Source organism: Mugil cephalus, chromosome 5 (genome assembly GCF_022458985.1).
Source record: "Mugil cephalus isolate CIBA_MC_2020 chromosome 5, CIBA_Mcephalus_1.1, whole genome shotgun sequence".
NCBI lineage: Eukaryota > Metazoa > Chordata > Actinopteri > Mugiliformes > Mugilidae > Mugil > Mugil cephalus.
Window position 1 is genome coordinate 10153346 of NC_061774.1, and position 21287 is coordinate 10174632.

Sequence of the window (21287 nt, forward strand, 5' to 3'; positions counted from 1 at the left end):
GTTCGGCAACACTCTGAATGTGTCTTCAAATCTGCTCTTTATCACCACAGCAACATGACCGAGCTCACTCAGGCGTTGCGTCCTCCCCTGACTCTGATTACCTTATTTAACCTCGGTATATTCCACACAGGCATGCAGTCTGGATGCAAAAAACGTACAGATCGCACTCAACTGGATCCCTGCCAGCTACTGTGTGGATGCCAGCAGACGAATAATAATCACTTAGCCTTAAGCCACCGTTTGTCTTTTTGATGAATGCATCTAAGCTCCATACTTCCAGGACAAACATCGCTCATCTCTTTAATCAGGAGACAGTTCTTCTACTGTAGTGGCATGATTATATAAAATTCAATGATTTCATTTATGCTCCTAGAGGCAACGGCTGTTCTTTACTTGACTGCATTTCGACAAACATGTGATAGATGCTTGAAAAAAAATAAATAAATACAACAATCTGTTTAAGGTTGAACCGATGGGCCTCAGCCTTTTGGCTTGTGATTTACAAGCCAGAAAAAAGACCCATGTGTTTCTTTCCTGCATACATTTCTCTGTTACTTCAATTGGCTTCAGTTCAGTGAGCACAAAATGGATTATCAGGATCAGATTTCTAATACACAGGAACATCACTGGTTGAGTCTCGTAGCATAAAATTTCCAAATTTCCTTAAACTAAAGCGGAATTTTAAATGACATTTATTCGTAATGAAGCGTCTCTTCAAACACTCTTCACTGAAAAATATTCTCTGTCTGATATGATTTGTCTTTGGTTAGAAATTCTTACACATACCAGAGGTCACATATCTCACAGACTCATATGAGAGATTGTCTTCTAAACTAACAGACAATTTGGATGAAGTCAGAGCGCTTAACAACTTTGGTCCAGTGCAGCGACTAATGTAAGACTGTGGACTGTCCAGCAGGGGTCATCACCCTCATTTCTTTCCAGCCATACACACATTTTAGAGTTGAACCTCCGTAAACACGTTCAACATCCCAGATGTCTCATATTAGCTGTTCAGTCTAGAGAACATTTCCGACCAACTCAGAGCCTAATTAAAACTTTTCAGCGAGCGTTTTGCTGAACAAGGGCTGAAGCTGTTGCAGAGAAAGCAGATTCACTCTGGTGAAAATATTTCTCCCTACCTCCTGTAACTGCGCACATGACCTGAGCAAAGACACGGACTAATAGTTTCCCCATGGCTCAGGGATCAAAGAGGGTCCAACATATCTGGAGGGCTGAAGCGATACAAATGAATGATCGAATGAAAATCCTCACCATCTGTTCGTTACCTACAGGCGTGCCAAAGTCAAGGGGAAAAATTAAAAAACCATTCCACAAGGATTCAGTACATTTCTATTGTTAGCTTTTCTCATTGTGTAAGTGCATACTAGTGATATGTCAGACGAAAACAAAATTTCCTGCGAAGTTTGACGACATGCTGTTTGTGATTTCTGCTTTTAGGAGTTTTCCAGGCTGAATGCTGTCATCACAGCGGAAACTTGCTGAGGCGTACATCTCTGAGGGATGTGATCAAGCATTAAAGTTAAAATTAGGAAATGATGACTCATCTTAGTAGAAAGAAACCCATTGTTTCATTTTTTTAAAAATCACTACGTGCAGAATATATAGAAATAACATTATGACGACCTCTCTCCCCTTTGCCTCCAAAACATTTGGCCTTTTTGGCCTGAGGATGACCTGTGGCATCTGGCAACAGGATATTATTAGTGTTGTCATTGCTATGGGGTGGGGGTGGTCTGGGCTAGGTGGGTGGTACATGTCTATGTAACATCCACATGAAGAACATTGAATTGTCATAAGTTGGTCAGTGATATCTACCTCTCCTGTCAGTGGTCGTTATGTTATGCCTGATCGGTGTGTTGTATAATTTCAAGAGGAGGTCAAATGTCAAACAGTTTATTGTTAAACCTGAAATATCATCAACAAAGAGTGAACTATTTATCTCATGCATACAGGTTTGACTGTTTTAAGACAGTTTTCTGTAAGGATGAATGAAAAATGATTTGTGTTTCTGTTTAGAATGGGGCAATGCACATACACTGTAATCATTTTACTGTTTAAGACGGAACAAAGTATGTACCAAAAACCCTCTTACTGAGAAGAAGAAGAATATATAGGGTCTACTTCTGTCATGGGCAAAGGACGAGGTGATGTAAGTGACTGTGGTAAAACTGTGTTCATTTTTTGTTCACGAAAACCACGAAAGTAAACCAATTCTTTGCACTATTGTGACAAAAGATCTTGTGGCAATCGCCCACTCACTTTGCAACAAAGAAAAAATATCTTAAACTTCCCTTCGAAGTTTTCCTCATCACAATCATTGGCAGGATGAAGTCATGAATGATTTTCTGGTTGGATCAGCCTCCGAGGAACATCTCACAGTGGAGTGACCAAGAAATACGCTTTCCCGCTTTCATGGGCAAAATTGCTAACATTTTCCCACAACTTGAATGCTGACACTTTGACTTTACTGGCAGCTCGCAGCTGGGGCTTTCAGAGTGATGCAAGCTAAAAGAAGAAGAAAAACGAGGAAGTTGAGGGCTGTCATTCTTTGGGGGACTTTAGATTAACCACAATACCTGAAGCATGCTTGATGCCACGGACTGAAATGCAGTGAAAAGAGTGAGGGGTTTCGTTATTTTCAGTGTGCTGTAATACAGTCTTGTATGAGTTGCCAAAGTAGTTCGTGCTTCCATTACAACTCTGCTGTTTATCTCAGTTTTACATGATTATGAGAACAGTCTTTGACTGGAAGCAGTCCTGCACAACCTTTTCACATATTTCTGGGATTATATATGAGCTGTCAAACATTAACTCCTTCCATCTGGAGGTCCCTGCTGGTGCTAGACCGTATCTGACATAAAAGCACTACATATGAAAATCTTTGAAGGTTGACTCTTTCAGTGAAGTCTATGGCCTAGTAGAACTAAAGCTAAAATAAACACTTGTGCCTTATTTCTACTGCATGAAGATCTTCTGCCTCCTGTTTGTTGTTGGAATAATATCTTGTACCCACTATAGTGAATGCTGGCTCTGTTCATCCTCTTCTATCACCTGGAACTGTGTTTGTATCGTACGTATACACTGCATGCTGTTGATATGCTTTGTCTTGATGCATTAGTTCATTCTGCTTACTACTATATTCTCCCTTATTCCTTGATGCTACATCATTAAAACCGAAATGAACTGATTTTAGAAGTCTGCACGGCCATTTGAGCTCTGAAAGCAGCCCGCCAGTGTTCATTCTCCTCTCTGAGGCTGACATGTGTGTGTTGTTGTTGCTTCTTTCACATGCTGCGGACACAGGAGGTGATAGGTAATCTCACCTGGGCAACAGGCCACGGCCTCTGCTTTTCATTTGGTTCAGGACACGCGCGTTAGCAATTGTTCCGCAAGAGATGAACACAGGTGGTCTATCCTGTTCATTAAGATTGCGGGCCGTTTGTTATTGTTTTCAGGGTGATAAGCAAAAGCCAGGCGTAATGTTCGCTGCCACATCTCTGCCAGCGCATGTCCTGTCCAGCTTCACTCTGTCCTCCAAACAAAACACGACCACACCGCCTGGAAACTTCCTGACTGATAATAATGTCGTGATAAAGTGCGGCTGGACCTACAAACACGCTGTGCGTGTTTTCACGCTGCCATCCAAAGATACAACCTTGACACAAGCATTTCACAGCCCTTGTTGATCTTACCATTTCCCTCCCGCTCCTCAGACTTAATCATTTTATTTTTGCCTGCGAACGGACTTGTTTTTCGTCTGTTTTACGCATTTGAGCTGAGCTGTTCCTGCCAGGAGGGCCTGGTAGAGATGGATAAGCCAGAACAAAAGCTTGGGAACATTTTGAACCGAACACAGATGGAACAAAGAAAGTTTAGGGATAAAGTAGCGGAAAGAAGGAAAGAGATACATCCTTGGGAATGAACAGCAGGACCCAAAGAAATTTAGTCTTGAAGAATGATGTTTGAATGAATAATGTTTGTCAGGTCAATAATGTAACTGAAAAAGTTTATTAAAGCACAATTTTTTTCCAGTGACAACAACCAGTCAAAGCATACCTCCAGTCTGAAATATTTACATACTTGTGGTACAAAGGTAAATACAGTAGAGCTCAGCTAAAAGTGGCACTTTAAATAATATCTTTTTCCCCAGTAACATCAATTTTATTACAACCTCAAACAAAAGTATGTCCTTTACAAAGAATATTAATAAAGTGATCAAATTCCACACTTGCAAAAAAATAAAACTATGTAAACAAAAAATAGCTTCTCTCAGGTAGTTTAAATATAACAAGTGCTCTGCGTAGCAATTTCTCACAAACTAAAAGCAACTTTAAACCCTTCACTGCTACTAAAATGCTGCTGCTTACTGCTGGTGCGTTTCGTTCGGTGCCGTCAGACACCCTGCTGCGTGTCACAGCCCAGCACCTCCATGCGCAGTGCGATGTCATTGATCCAGCCACGAGGGTGGACGCGGAGGTACCGGCCAAACAGAGGAGGATCAAAAACGGTGAGGGCTTCCTCGTCCGGGTCGTTGTTTCCCGTGAAGATCTGATGACGCAAAGGTGAGGAAGGAAATAAGCTCATCAGACTCAACAGTTCATAGACACATTAAAGAAAGTCTCGTGTGCGGGGCTTCGGCACATGTGCGTTTCAGTTTACTGTGCGTCACCCAGTCAGACATAAACAAAACTCAAATAGGATTCACTGGTGAGTTGCATAATGCAGAGTGAATCATCTACACCTGGGGTTGTATAGGAAACTGTGAGATATATTATGTGAGCTCTGCACTGCAGATGAAGTGGTGGAATAAATGAAACGAAGAGAGCGTTAGTCATTGGAGTTTTGTGGACTGTTTCATGCAGTTGTAGTCATGCAAGCGCATTCCCTGGCAGCACTGTCACATGCCCGAGCTCACCGGAAAGCTGGAACAAATTCATCAGTTCTTACCTTTTCTCTCTGGGAGCTCTCCTCCAACACACTGCTCCAAGCGCGCCCATCGTGACTGACGGTGACTGAGAACTCAGTCACCATCATCTGGGTGAGAAGCGATCGTGCTCCTTGGGTGATGAGTCCTGTGATTCGTTTGATGTTCCCCAAGTCAACCTGCAGCCACTCATGGGGGTTGTTGTTCTGAGGGCAGACATGTTTTCATCAGAAAGGGAAATATTCATGCGAAGGAATGAGAAAAAAAAGATCAAATAAGCAGGCCCTGTTTCACGATAGTGAAGCAAAATCTCTCCCCAAAACAGCTCATAAAGCAGTCATAGCGCGTCATGTCTGAGCCAAAAGTTCCTAATAACCTTTCAACATATTGTACTTGAAGCTGTCTGGGAGGAAACTGCACCTCTTCTTGGCTCTGTTATCAGACTTTCAAGAGAGCCCTCTCTGACCAAATAATTGTTTGACTGATGTTCAAACAATTATTTGGTCAAAGAGGGCTCTTTCATTTTCTATTCTACAAATACACATGTGTACATGTTCCTTGAAGTGGTGCAATGCCAGAAAATGCTGCAAGAGAAGTGGCTAGTCTTGCTTTAAGCAACAAGTAACTACGCTGTAAAGTTGCCCACAAAAGTTACGAGTAAAAAGAGAGAAGTCACATAAAGGGAATGTATTTGGAAATGTATGTAAATGCTACGTATATTTATCTATAGGTAGCTACCTAAGAGTTAACCCCTGACCCTTTCTGAAACGTTTGCGTTTATAATGCAAATGCTATACAGCCTGAGTCTGCTAACACTCAATCATTTGCATCTCATTTCCTTGACCTAGAGGCTGTTTCCATGTAGATACTGTTAGATTCATTGACTCACAACTAAAGTATATTATGAACAGAAGGTTATGTAATGGATAAAAAAAAAAATGACCTAAAATAAAGCAGGCCGAAATGAAAAAAAGAGAAAGCACAAAGGGAAAAGTGTCAAGTATACACATGGCCAAGAAGAACATTGCACCATTTCCTCTCTCCCACATTTCTCCCTGGCTACTTAGAAAGTTGGAAAATGCTGCTGGCAGTGCACGCCCTCCCCACTTAATGGCAAAACCAGATGAACTGTTAATGTGGTGGAACAAAAGCCAAAGCAGCGCTTTTTAGCTCTGAGTCATATCTAAAATATAAACAAAGAAGAGTAAATAATATTAAAAGTCCTGGAACAGTATTCCTGTTTTGGCGAGTGGTGAAAGTAGAACCAGAAGTGAACTGCTGCATGTACTGGATAAAGGAAAAATGCTAAGGATGTTAAAAAGATGGAATACATGGAAATGTAATAATAAGTCACTTGTTGCAGTCCTTCATAACAGTACTCAAGATAATAGCTGGCCCACGTCTTTGCCTGGCCTACAAGTGGGGCGCGTGACCTGGGCCTCAGCACAATGGAAGGACAAATCACACCTCTACAGTTCAGTGCTGCCAAGTGTGAAGATGATAAGCTAAGGAGGAGGAAGTGAAAAACTACAGGCTTACTTAACAAAAGGGCAAAGAGGAAGGTTAATGCATCCTATTATGCACATCATTAGTTCTTATCACAAAACAGAATTTGTTCAGTGAATTGTTAGACATGTTCTCGTGCTGCTTTTACGTGGACTTTGTGAGCTCATAGGGGGAATTCGTGAACTCAAAATGCTTGGGGTTCACATGGTAACAGCTGGAAGAGCTGACTGCCTCTAGGCAGCAACCAGTTAACTTACAGGTGCTGGCCAGTAAATTAGAATATCATCAAAAACTTGATTTATCTCAGTAATTCCATTCAAAAAGTGAAATTTGTACATTATATTCATGCAATGCACACAGACTGATGTATTTCCAATGTTTATTTCTTTTAATTTTGATATTTATAAGTGACAACTAATGAAAACTCCAAATTTGGCATCTCAAAAAATTAGAATATTGAAAAGGCCAATGAAAAAAATGTTTTTTTTTAGAAATGTTGGCCAACTGAAAAGAATGAACATGAAAAGCATGCGCATGTATAGCACTCAATACTTAGTCGGGGCTCCTTTTGCCTCAATCACTGCATTAATGCGGCTGGCGTGGACTCGATCAGTCTGTGGCACTGCTCAGGTGTTATGAGAGCCCAGGTTGCTCTGATAGTCGTCTTCAGCTCCTCTGCATTGTTGGGTCTAGCGCATTGCATCTTCCGCTTCACAATACCCCATAGATTTTCTATGGGGTTAAGGTCAGGCGAGTTTGCTGGCCAATCAAGGACAGGGATACCATGGTCCTTGAACCAGGTACTGGTGGTTTTGGCACTGTGTGCAGGTGCCAAGTCCTGTTGAAAAGTGAAATCTGCATCTCCATAAAGTTGGTCAGCAGCAGGAAGCATGAAGTGCTCTAAAACTTCCTGGTAGACATCTGCATTGACCTTGGACCTCAGGAAACAGAGTGGGCCAACACCGGCAGATGACATGGCACCCCACACCATCACTGACGGTGGAAACTTTACACTGGACCTCATGCAACGTGGATTCTGTGCTTCTCCGCTCTTCCTCCAGACTCTGGGTCCTTGATTTCCAAAGGAAGTGCAAAATTTGCTTTCATCAGAAAACATAACTTTGGACCACTCAGCAGCAGTCCAGTCCTTTTTATCCTTGGCCCAGGCGAGACGCTTCTTACGCTGTTTCTTGTTCAAGAGTGGCTTGACACACGGAATGCGACAGCTGAATCCCATGTCTTTCATGCGTCTCTTTTTGGATCTCCCCCACATTTTTGAATGGGTTTGTCGTCACAATTCTCTGCAGGGTGCGGTTATCCCTAGAGCTTGTACACTTTTTTCTACCACATTTTTTCCGTCCCTTCGCCTGTCTGTTAATGTGCTTGGACACAGAGCTCTGCGAACAGCCAGCTTCTTTAGCAATCAACTTTTGTGTCTTGCCCTCCTTGTACAAGGTGTCAATGGTCGTCTTTTGGACAACTGTTAAGTCAGAAGTCTTCCCCTGATTGTGGAGCCTTCAGAACAAGACTGAGGAACCTTTTAAAAGGCCTTTGCAGGTGTTTTGAGTTAATCAGCTGATTAGTGTGGCACCAGGTGTCTTCTATATTGAGCCTTTTCAGAATATTCAAATTTTCTGAGATACTGAATTTGGTGTTTTCATTAGCTGTCAGTTGTAATAATAAAAATGAAAATGAATAAACACTTGAAATATATCACTATGTGTGGAAGGAAAGTATACAGTATACAAGTTTCACCTTTTGAATGGAATTACTGAAATAATTCAACTTTTTGATGATATTCTAATTTACTGGCCAGCACCTGTATTAATGAATTACCAAATAAATAAATTTACGTAACTAAATAGAAATACATTAACCAGCTATGTTAACCATCTGCCACTATTTCTAAAGGCATCAATAAGACCATCACGACGCATGAACGCATGAACTAAAATTCAATTTTCTTGTGAATACAAAACCATTTGAAGGTAGCACTAGTTAAAATGAAAAGTGTAATACATGTAAACGATAATACTTTCTCAGAGCGTGAGATTGGATCAGAAGAGCTGGCTGATGACACGTGTGGAAACGCACTTTAATGCGTTTAAGGCGTGAGCACAGGCACTAAAAGATGGCCACTTGCGATAACCAAGGACGGATAATAATTCAAGGTCTGAACAGGGCATGAGCTTAAATATCAACTGACCACCAGCTCCGGTCAAACTTTTCTTTCAAATTACTCTTGTGACATAGCAGGACTTTGTTAGAGAGGGCATCCATGATTAGTGTAACACGTCTTTTGCGTCATACGTAACTGAATAGTAATCATCATAACTACCACTTTCTGTAGGTGTGAACGTCTTAAGATGCTGACTGACTTTTACGCGCATATATATATATATATATATATATATATCCATACACACACTCACCGGCCCCTTTATTAGGTACATCTTGCTAGTAAAAGGTTGGACCTCCGTTTTACGTCAGAGCTGCCTTAATTATTCGTGACATACTTTCAACAAGGAGTTGGAATTCCTCAGAGCTTTTGGTCCATATTTACATGATAGCATGACGCAGTTGCTGCCGATTTGTCAGCTGCACATCTATGATGCCAATCTCCTGTTCCACCACATCCCAAAGGTGCTGGTCTATTGGACTGAGATCTGGTGACTGTTGAGGCCATTGGATTACAATGAACTCTTTGCTATGTTCAAGAAGCCAGTTTGAGATGACATGAGCTTTGTGACATGGTGCATTATCCTGCTGAAAGTAGCCGTCAGAAGATGGTATACTGTGGTCATAAAAGGATGGACATGGTCAGCAACAATACTCAGGTAGGCTGTGCCAAGAAAATATCCCCCCCCACCATCACACCACTACCAGCCTGACCCGTTGACACAAGGCAGTGTCAGTGCCTCTGACCTCTCACATCAACAAGGCATTTTTTCATCCACACAACTTCCACTCACTGGATATTTTCTCTTCTTCCAACAACAACCATACCACGTTCAAAGTCACTTAAATCCCCTTCCTTCCTCATTCTGATGCTCAGTTTGAACTTCAGCAAGTTATCTTCATCTCCTCTACATGAATAAATGCATTGAACTGCAGCCATGTGATTGGCTGATTAGCTATTTGTGTTAACAAGCAATTGAACAGGTGTACCTAATAAAGTGGCAAGTGAGTGTTTATATGTATATATATACTTTATGTACAGTACATGTGTAAACATGTAGATGTGTGATGTGTGCTCACCTTTGGCCTCCAGGCATTGGCACTACCCTCCTGGTGAAGGCGGGCGAGGCTGGGGCTCCAGGTACGGAGCAGGGATGATTGAAATGAGGAGGCAGTAAAGCTTCTGTCGGGAATCATCCTCTGGAGTCCAAGAGGGAGAGAGCAGCCTGGGCACACACACACATCAACACAGAGTCAGTTTCAGCACGCTACACATGTTCTGAGATCAGCTGTGCTACTTTGGATTCAACTCACTGTTGAGATCGCAACCCAGAAGCTCCAGGCGGAGAGCGGGCTTTTGCACAAAGCTGAGTGCTTCAATCCTGACGTAGCGAGCCACAAATGGTGGGGAGAAACGATTCTCTTTCACCCTGGAGCTGTCCAGGTTCCCATGAAAGTTCTATAACAGAGTCACACAAACAGTTTAGCTGAGACTTAAAATATTTATAAGAAACAGCCCTGGGCTCGTTTGCAACATTGCTTTGGCAGAAAACTTCTCCTTTTGCGGAGAACTGAAAAAGTGGATGCTTTTCATCCTTGAAACATATGACAGGAAACATATACGTGAAGATGCTTCCTCCTGCTCAAAGATTTCACAACAGGTAATTTCATAATAATACACAATGCATATAGAGCATTACTGATTGTACATTGCTTTTATCTGGTAGTTTGGGAATTGCATGTTACATGTGTTCTTATTTCAGCTCCTTCAACTCTGCAGAACTAATTTCTAGAGGAGTCAACATTTTACTGGTGTCATATGGTAACCCTAACTGGGATATATACAGAATGTGGACATACGGTAGACTTCCTGCTGCTGTTTCCTCTGTACGTTGTCCACGTCTCCTTGTCCAGGCTGTAGGAGACGGTGAAGTGAGTGATGTAGTGGTCCCTAAACTTTGAACTCACTCCCTGTGTCTGAACACCATGCAGCAGGGTGGGCCTCTGAAGGTCAATCTAATAACACACACCCTGCATTAGTTATCACAGTACTCAGTATAACAGGTGTAAACTGAATATTTATATGACTGATTTTCAGAAAGGAAAGCTGTACATCTAACCTGTATCCACGACATCTTGTTTGTGCCCATCCACGCGTTGATATAACCAGACTGATCCAGCCTCGCCAGACTCGGCTCCCACTTACCTGCACACAGATGAATGAACATGATTTTAAATCCATTTCACTGTGGTTCATTTACAGGCTTTCAGATTTTATGAAACAGACAAATTTTTTGTGGTTATGCTTTCCTCTACAGAAATGTACATCACTATTGAAGACATGCATTTAGAGTTTTCCTGGTGTACTTGAAGTAAAGCAAAATAAATAAAAACAAACAAACTACGAGCTGCTGTAATACCTATGTGATCTGATGCTGTGATCTGGTAGTCCTCAATCCTTCCTGATTTCATTCCCAGAGGTATGGCACATCCTGTAAGTCAATATCACAAAATAATGCACATTCATATATATTTAGTAGATACTTGAGTACCAAATTTGTTTTTAATCATTCATCTAGATACGAACATATCAATAAAAAAATAAGTATTATTATTATGGTTATCTGTTAGATTGTATATTCAGTATGATTCACAGGTACTGCATGTGACATGTGAACCTACGTGGATTATAGACCAATAGTTTAGCTCTCATGCCAGCCAGCTGGTAGTCTCCAATAGTGCACTCCACGAGCCATGTGCCAACTGTGGGCGGCCTCATCTCCACCATGCCAAACACACCTATAAGAGGGAGGGATGAATGGGTGACTACAGAGCAGTACAACACAAGAAGGGTGCTACATAGACAGAAAAGCAAAACGTGTTTATTTAGCTGCACTTCTGACAAACATATGTTCAAAATATCCCTCCAAGAAATCACAGAACATCATTGACATTAAATTGAAAGCGTGTGGTTCATGTGATTATATTTAAACATAGAGTTATTCCTGGAAAAAAGAAAGAAAGAAAAAAAACGGCATTTAGTCTAAATTGAATTTAGAATTTAAATGAAATTTTCTGGTGGTAATCGTAAGGACTGTGGTTGGACGTATGGACTACATATGTTTCAGATGCAAGACTATAAGTATATGAATATCAACGTGCACTGATCATTCACAACATTATGACCACCAGCCTAATATTGTGTAGGTTTCCCTTGTGCCTCCAAAAAAGCTGTGATTCATCACAGAACGGACATGGGCCCTCTGAGGGTTTCCTGTCCTATTTGGTATCAGCGTTGTTAGTGGGGACATTTGGGTCCCATGGGTTGAGGGGAGGGGATAATTACCCTGTGGATAATCCCACAGATCAGTTTGGGGAGTGTCATTGCTATGGGGAGGGGGTGGTTGGTCTGGTCTAGGTGGGTGGGTGGTACATATCTAAGCAATGTCCATTGTCATAAGATGAGTGTTATTTACTTCTCGTCAGTGGTTTTAATGTTGTGGCTGGTCAGTGTATGTGTGCATATTTACCAGGAAAGAGGTTGTAGATGCCCATACGATGTTCTTCTTTAGTGTGAATAGTGAAAGGCAAACCATGGAAGTGCACCGCGTGGTACTCTGTGTCGCCTCCCACATTCAGGAGGTGCCATCTGACTAGCTGGTGCTGGGCGACCACTAAACCAGGAAGAGTCTCCGCCACGTAACCATTTATAGCTAAGGAAGAACACTGGTATTATTTCAGAGAAATAAACGAAGCAACCACCGTTAATTCAGCAATCTGCACTTTTATCCCCACCTGCAAACTTGTTGCTGAGGTGGTACCAGGGATCCTCGGTGTTGGCCTGACAAGGAGGGGCACAGTATCGCTGCAGGTTCTCCTCCATGTACCAGCTTTTAGTCTCATCAAAGGTGTGGAAGAGCAAGGCAAACTCCTGGATGTCTGGCTGTGTGTGAAGTGCAGTCTGGAGTGTCCCGGGTCTACATATCACCAATGGCCCGATCAGACCTGAATGAAGGTCCTTCTCCTTGAAAAAAAACAAAAACAAAAAGCAGACAAATATGAATTTTCTCCTTGCATACGAATACAGTCAGGTGAAATAATAATACATCAGAACAAGCTACAGGTAAAGACTTATGCAGACCTTGTCCACAGTGGAGTAGTAAGCCCCAGTCTTGCAGTCAAATTTGGAGTCAGTGGGTCCTTGTGTCTTGGTTATTTTCCAGTTGTAAGTCCGGACTTCTCCAGGTTCCACAGGCTCTCCTGGGACCCCGACTGGAGCAGACGAGGAACTGGTTTGGGCATGGCCGGCCCCCTGACTTCGGTCATACACTCCATGAAGGTTGAAAGAGTAAGGTCTGAACGCATTGTTCTTAAAGGTCACCTGGGAGGGGAAAGGGAGACAATAGTTCCGAAATTTGTCGAACGTAGGTCCTGAGACTACAGGAAACATTTATCATTTTCTTTTGCAAGACGTTTGAAAGAGTAACACTCACAGTAAGGAGATCATTTATCTCCGCCCTGATGAAAGGTCCCAAAATTCCCAGGTGTTCCTGAAGCTCTCCTCTGCCCACAGGATACTTGAAGTCTTTATCCCTGTAAGCTCGGTACACCACCTTCTTATACTCTGGCAGGAACTTCCTCATTCCTCTACGCATCTCTCTAAAGGGAGGAATTAAGTGAATGTTTCTGTTTGCTTATAGTCGCTGTCCTTACAAAGCTACTGTCGCTGCAGAAAATTAAATATCATTCCTACCTGGGTTTTATGAACTGGTGTGGTTTTCTGATGCCATAGTCCCATGTGATCTCCTCTGCAGCAATGTAGTAGTAGTGGGGAGGTCTCTCCCCTCCAGAACGCATGTTTATATAATCCGTCTCAAATATATCTTCTGTGCTGTTCGTCTATAATTAAAATAAAATTTAGGTTTAAATTTGTGTATGAACTAAAATGTACATCTGCATTGACATATGACTGCACCTCTTCACTGTAGTCGTCATACTCGAGGGACAGATCGATCCTCGATGCGTTCGCAGCAGTATAGTTGTATTCCAGATGCCTTGTAAGCCGCTCACGTTCCACCTGGATGCGGTCTTCAGGTAATAAATTGTGATCGATGTCTTCCGAGTTGTTTATTTCTTCCACTGAGTCCTCTGGGCTCAGCAGCGGCTCGCTGTTCAGTAAGATGTCATTGCTCTCTTCGGTTTCTGCCGTCGTTCCATTCTTTCCATTTGACGTTTCACCCCTTTCCTCAGCTGCCACTTCCACATCAGTGTCAGTTATGTTTTCCACAACTTCTTCTACAATTTTCAGTGCGGCGTCTCCATCTTCTAAAGACCCTGAACTTATCTCTCCATCTGTCCAGTTTCCCTCCGCCTCTCTCCTCTCCCTGACACCTGTGCCGCGTCCAGCCTCAGTCTGATTCTCGGCATCTCTTTCTATTTCCTCCAAGATATCCGCTGGGATTCCTTCGTCTGAAGGAGGTGCCACTTTCACTCTCTTCAGCCGACATGCTTGCCTAGTTTGACCATCTGTATTATTGAGGATTTTCTTGCACATTCGAACCAACACTGTGTCATTCTGAGCCCTTACGCCCCTCGGCTGGAAACCTAATTCGTCAATGTAGTCAGAGATATCGTCTTCATCGCTGTCATGGTCGACTATAGGGAGGTGTCCGTTGCCGCAGGCTCGAACGGTGTAACGGATGCTCATACCCCGACTCTTGAGGTTGCTATCAAAGGCACTGATCTCCCACTCACCTACGAGAAAAGAAAAGTGAGATTTAGGGCTGTTGATAACGCATCCACACCTGGTTTTCCATCACTGCTGGCACTCTTCTTCCAATTACCAATCAGCTCGGCCTCCATGGGAACGGTTACACCAGTCATTGGGAAGAGGGTGAGGACAGATTGGTGGAGGCCTTCGTACTCAAACAGGTTTCCAGTGAAGTAGACAGAGAGGAAGTCACTCCGAGTTCCAACATTTGCCACATGCCAGAAGGTGACATCGGTCTGACACATGACAAACTGACGCTTGCTGAACATGATGCCATTTATACCTAGAGGAAATTCAAAGAAAGTGTAGTTTTATTTCACTTCTGCTTGATAATGATTCTTTCCATATTTTGCTGTGTCCAAAGGTGGCCAAAAACCCCCAAGTAAAAAACAAATATAACTCAGTGTTGAACTTACTGTAGATAACGTTGGATTTATAGAATTCAGGGTCTGTGGTGTAAGACAAGTTTTGGCTGGACGATTGCATGTTTTCATTGAAGTACCAACTTCTGTTCTCATCAAACACTGCAAATATCAGGCTCAACATCTTATCTGATCCCACCTACACACAAAAAAAAAATGACGTTAGTGTTGTTCAAGTGCTGTTAATTGCTACAGTATGTGAGAAGCTTGAACACATTCATTTTTTTTCTCACCAGTTGTCCTCTCAGATTGATGGTGTTGGGCCTGCAAATGAGCAGGGTGCCGACCAGCCCGGAGGCCAAGTCTCTCTCCGGGGAGATGGTACTCTGATACAGCTGGGTCAAACAAGAGGGGTCACCTTCCAAAGGCCCATCATCTGTTGTTATACTCCAAATGTACTCAAATGTCCCATTGGGGGGCACTCCCATTGTCCGTAAGTCCTTGTCTGCAGCTGTTCAATTACATTAGAATTATAACTTAAGGTTAGGGTCTGAATTATCATGCATCCCAGGGTTAAGTTAAGTTAAGCCCAGTTAACCCCTCTCATCACACGAAAATTAAACTTGACTATTATCTCATTAGTGTCTTTTAGTATCATTTGGACGAAGGATTAACGCTCTCCTACCAAACCACTCAAGTGTGATGCAGTAAAACTGAACTGCACACTGATTAGAACTCTAATTACAAGACACAAATTTTCAGAATGGAATGACATTAAATTTGGTTTCTGTCCAAGCTGAAGCTTACCGTTTTTAGATCTCTGCCGGAGAGAGATCTTGGTAAGGCCAGTGGGATAGATATTGAAAGGACGTTCAGCCAGGTTTCTAAAGATGATCTGGAAACAATTCAAACACAGGGGTAGTCACTAGAAAGCCACACAAAGAGCTTCAACAAGTACATTTTTTTTTCCTTTAAGCTTGAAACTGATTTTGCCCTGAGCTTCACTCACATGGAAGTGATCGTTGACCCTTCCTTTCAAAATAGGACCCGGCAGTGTTGTGGTCGGCTTCCTCTGAGTGAAAGATCCATCTGTGTATTCCACATACACAACCTTTTTATACTTGTAGCCCAAGTGATGGGGAGCTGCAGGGAAATATCTGGACTGCAATTCACTAATGTAGCAAAGACAAAAGAAACAGTCAGTAAAATGCATATTTGTTCAGTGCTTTACTCTCTGTCTTTTGATTCCGTCTTTTCCATACTTGTCTGTGGGTTCGAGATGAGGAGCATAGTCCCAGGTGACCTCTTCAGCGGCAATGTAATGCTTCCAGGTTCTGGGCTGTCCTCTGCTGGATCTGGCTTGCACTTGTGGCTTTCTGGGGTGAAAGCTGATGGTGTTGAACAAACTGTCTTCATTGCTGTCCTCCCCGTAGTCGTAGTTTTCTTTGACGTTGCGGAGATCAGGTGGCGGCAGAGCGACCAGCTCAGGGCATTTTTCATCCACTGTGAACAATGCGTCCATGCCATCTGGGTACAGTAAAAGTTAACATTCAAGTCAAGACGTGAAATGAATTTAATTAGAGGAACGGATTGTGCCAGCTACAGGAGGTCTTTCTTACCGTGGCGGTGAGCGTGTATCTGACAGCTGATAAGGAAGCGGCCTGCAGTAGTGGGTCTCATTTCTGCAGTGATCAAGGTCATAGAGGTCACCTCCACGGTGACTTTACGATGGGTCAATACCTGAAAATTACAAAGTCATTGCACTTTATGTTGAGAATTTCGGACACTTGATCTAACCTGACCTGAGACACTTTGGTCAAAATGTCTGTATATTTCATGTCTGTATATAAATGCTTGTATATCTCATGTAAATTGGACTGTTAAAGGCTCCTTCTCCACCCCCTGCAGTGAGCCCTCAGACCACCAATACACAGCTCACTACACTCCCCCCCCGGACACTTCCCCCTGGAGGACCAACAGTACAGCTGTGTATAAGGCCTGCAGCAGACTCTACTTCCTGAGGAAGCTGAGATCCTGCATCGTATGTCGTAAGATGCTGGAGATCTTCTACCAGTCTGTTGTGGCCAGCACCCTTTTCTCTGCTGGGGGAACAGCGTAGCAGCCAGTGATGCCAATAGACTGAATAAACTGATCAGGATGGCTGGCTCAGTCATTGGCTGCACACAGGAAACTTTTGAGGTGGTGGTGGAGAGGAGGACACTTAACAAACGGTTATCAATCATGGATAATCCTGACCACCCTCTCCACCAGATGATAGACAGTCAAGAGAATCTCCAAGAGACTCAGACAACTCCGTTGTCTCAAAGAAAGCTACAGGAAATCTTTCCTGCCTCCAGCCATACGCCTGTTCAACTCCTCATCTGCATGTGACAGATAACACTCTGTATATAATTCCTTTTCCCTCCTTGCATACACTTTTTGTCTATCACTGAGGCTCTACCTCCTTTACACAACCTACAAATCTTCCAAAAAGCATTTCATTGCGATGATGTTGGACTGTATGCACCTTTCTACTGTTCTAGCTGAATTGAGTGTAGTTTTAGCCCAGCACATTAATATTCATGAAGTAGCACAGGTTATTGAATCCTATTCTGACAAATACGTTACTCAATAAAATATATACTTTAGGAGTTAAAAATAACTCCATTAACCTCTGAATCAGATTACTAACACTGTCTTTTACTGCAAAATGTAAAAGCTTACCTGCAAAGTATGATCCTGGAACTGAATGGAGTGGATTTCTGGAGCTGTGCCCATCCCAATCATATGCCAAGACACGGGATTACGGCTCTGACACATTGTCAAACCTACACACACACACAAACACACACACACACAAATGGAGTGAGAGAAGGAAAATGGGGCCAAATTCCTGTGCAGACTGCAAACACAGCAGCCTCTGATAGACTGGGCACGGCCTTAGAGACACTTAACATTACAGCAACGACATCACGGAACAGGCCCCGTGTCCGAGCCAGAATGCTTCATTACCAGGTAAGGTAGAGTTGATATATCCATTGATGGTGTGGTATTCCTTCCTGCTGTTGCTCTTCTTGAACTTATCTCTGCTCATCCTCTCTCCAGCCTGTCCGTACCAGCTCTTGGTCTCATCGAACACAGCGAACAGCAGGACGAACGCTGGGTTTCTCCTCTGCCCGTCTTCTTTGAAGGCACCTGAAGGAATGCACGCATAATGGACGCGGTGAATGAGCTTGCAGTAGGATCATGTAATCTTAACATGCAAAAGCCCCTACTTCTATTGAGCGAGGCAGTCTGGTTAAGTACTACTCTCTTTTTGGCATAGCATTGAGGATGCCAGTGTCAACCCACCAAAATCACCCACTGAGTGGATTACCATGAAATTTGGCGCAGCAATTCATAATAGCCTGCTAATGACTTGTACTGACTCCTTTGTTGCCCTCACCTTCAGAATGAACCATATTGGTTTTGATATTCCTCTGATCTTTGAACTAGGCTTGTTAGGTCCAATAACTTTACCTTTCAACATTGCTGTGTCGTTTTAAGAATATTTTTGTACTGATGTTAAAAGTCACACAGAGCTGCTAGCTTGACTACACCTCTTCTTTCCATGAACAACATCTAAAATCACAGAAGTTTACAGTTAGACTAAGTTCCTACAGGTAGACGGGACTATATGAGTCAACTATCCTTAACTATTTGTATGTACAACTTCAACCACACAGTGTGTGCATTTGATAAATGAGACAAGGCATTGGGACAGTCATAGCTCCGCTGCAGCACACTGACTTGATTTACAGATGAGCAGGGCACCGATGAGCCCCGAGTTGACGTCCCGGACTGTATCCACCTGGGAGGAGTACGTGTAGGTGAGACAATCGGGGTCGTTGATGGTGGGGCCGTCCTTAGGGCTGATGTCCCACACGTACTCATAGTATCCTCCCGGAGCGACGGCATCATCCTCCTTCTCCTGGCCTGCTGTCGCGTCATCATACCCGGCTCCTGGAAAGTGAGACACAGCAGGACCCTGTGACTGTATTCTTAGATAAAATGATAAATCAGAGGAATGACTGTAGCTTAAATGGCATGTTAAGGAGATGCAAGAAAAATAACCTTGTCTTGTCATCGATGTCTTGTGACACTGCAAGTTTGTTTGTTTAAAATGATTATTTCCATTCTAAGACCGATATTTGGATTAAATACCTTGAGCTGTAAAAAGGCACATTCATTGGAAGCACTGGCTTAAAATAATGTGCAGTAATCACTATCATTCACACCCACAGTCAAAAACTATTTCATCACCCTGAATCGTACATGTCGATGTGATTAGGTCTGCTTCATAAAGTCTCATTCCTGGACATGACAGGAGCAGTTTTTCAGATTACAATAAACTGCGTTTTTGGAATCTACCCTGTGGCTGCTTACGGGAAATGACTGCCTTGGATATATAGCAGCATTAGAGCATATGCCAGTGCTTTCTGCGGAGAGTATTAACTCTCTAAAGCATCTCAGTTCAGTTTTAAACTCTGCAGTGCTGGAGATAAAGGAAGTTTGAAGTCTCACTGTTTGGCTCTAACAGGATGCACCGTATCTGCACACACGAGATAATGACAGCCGTTTGCTCTCCATAATTTCTAAAGAATGAGGTGTCAACTTTTTTGGCGAAGCTTTGCTTCTGGATGACTGTTACAAGGCGGTGCTTTTTTGAATAGATTAATAAAATCAGTTAATTATTTCAGTTTGTATCTGGTACTAATAATTTATCAGCTTTCTTTTTCATAGTTTTGACTCAAAGCTAACTTCAGGGATAAGTAAAACCATGTGGCAGTTCGAGTCACAGTAGCACTGAACAGTAAACTCTGTGGCGCGGCGTGCTTGTATTTAATTTGAAACATACACTTCACATTAAAGCGTGAGTCTTGCTCATTATTTGTCCAGGATGAACAGAACGCTGATGACTATGAGTGTATGAGCAAAAGTTTAAAAATGGTGAATGTGTAAAGGATGACAGCAGTTCTTTCCATTCAGTTCACTTACCTTCAGACTGTTTCCAGTAGGTGATCCCAACAGGGCTGATACTGTAGGGCTGAGAGGCCAGGTTCTTGAAGTGAATCACCACTCTTTCACCCGCCTTTGCTACGATCACGGGGCCTTGAATACCTGTGAACAGGGAGATGTGATGGCTTTAAAGATTTCAAACATACCAAAGAAAGAAAGAAAGATGATGAGCATTCTGAAATTGTCAGCTTTTGTAATAGTCATGCGAACGTTCTGTCAGTTTTAAGATCAACCACAAGCACGCTGACGGGATGGTCCCTGGATAATAACAGATTGTTTAAAAAGATTACGATAAAAGCTATTTGAGGGTATCAGAAGAAGAGACCTACCTATCCAAGCTGGTCTCGGCTTGGGTTCACTGTATGTGGAGTCTGTATACTCCCTATAAACTGCCTTTATATATTTTTGGGGAATTTCTCTGGATCTCCTCCTATAAAACAGACAAAGGGAAATTATGAGAAGAAGCTAGACAACATTTATAATACCTTGCTATTAAACGTCAGCCATTGAAATGTGCTGTAATTGGAAACAGATGAGGTCTAAATGGCACATTAATCAAAGAAACAAAATGTTCACCTTTGGTCGGACGTTGGGGCAGCATCGTCCAGGTAAATATAGTCCCAGCCGATTTCCACAGCTGCTATGTAATATTCTCTCGCAGCAGCTGTGGGCTGCTGCGCTTCCCCCACGGAGGAGAAGAGGAGCGGCAGCAGAAACACAAGGGTCGCTCTGATCGCGGTGTGCGCACCTATCAGCTCCATGGCGTCGCAGGTCAATCCCTAGCCCGGCTTTGGTTTCTCCTCCCGCGGACTGAAACTTTTAAAGGAAGGTGGTGTTGGGTGGGTGGAGGGAGGGAGGGAGGTCAAGCAAGCTGGGAGGTTGACTCACGTGGGGGCGCAGGGTGTGCGCGCTATGCAGTGACAGCATCAGATGAGATTTTTTTCTGTTTCGGGGGAGTCGTTTGTCCCGGGCACATCATGTTCAGAGAGGACAATCTCACTTATTATGAAAGATTTTTAGAATGAAAGAAAATGACGGATAGTTTCATAAAAATAATAATAAAAAACTTTTACATTGGTTCAGGGTTACTAGACTACTAATTTTAAAGTATTATTATACTTATAACTGCATTATTACCAAAAAAGGGGGACAATAATTTAATAATATTGCTTTAAAACAAGTGTGTTTGTAAAAATGAAGTTTGCACATTTTGTCTTAAACTTAACAAAACAAATGATTTCATACTTGATGTGGCAGTACACCACACAACCAGCCCAAACAAAAGAATAGAATACCATAATAATACTATCGCCCCCACCTTCCACAAACATTGTGGCTTGTAGTCACCCCTCACACCACTGCCACTTCTGTGCAGGTGAGTGGGCAACTAAGATGGCTTAATCCAAGGAAAGAAGCTGGTCCAAATGGTGTGTCATGTGAGCTCCTCATCATGTATTTAACATGA

At 42.7% G+C, this 21287-nt stretch overlaps 1 protein-coding gene across 1 annotated transcript; it reads right to left on the reverse strand.

Moving 5' to 3' along the window:
• Positions 1 to 4013: 4013 nt before the first annotated feature.
• Positions 4014 to 20629, reverse strand: f8 (coagulation factor VIII, procoagulant component). Its single transcript, XM_047585956.1, has 27 exons — positions 20399 to 20629; positions 20152 to 20252; positions 19802 to 19924; positions 18554 to 18766; positions 17777 to 17959; positions 17489 to 17592; positions 16384 to 16504; positions 16027 to 16291; positions 15774 to 15936; positions 15572 to 15659; positions 15058 to 15275; positions 14819 to 14963; positions 14476 to 14685; positions 13608 to 14386; positions 13386 to 13531; positions 13126 to 13291; positions 12774 to 13013; positions 12428 to 12656; positions 12163 to 12345; positions 11315 to 11431; positions 11053 to 11124; positions 10753 to 10838; positions 10493 to 10648; positions 9947 to 10091; positions 9713 to 9858; positions 4972 to 5154; positions 4014 to 4572 (listed from the first exon to the last, which is right to left on the reverse strand). The coding sequence occupies exons 1-27, from the start codon at positions 20581 to 20583 to the stop codon at positions 4417 to 4419; spliced, it is 4923 nt and encodes a 1640-aa protein (XP_047441912.1). The 5' UTR covers positions 20584 to 20629; the 3' UTR covers positions 4014 to 4416.
• Between the last annotated feature and the right edge of the window lie 658 nt (positions 20630 to 21287).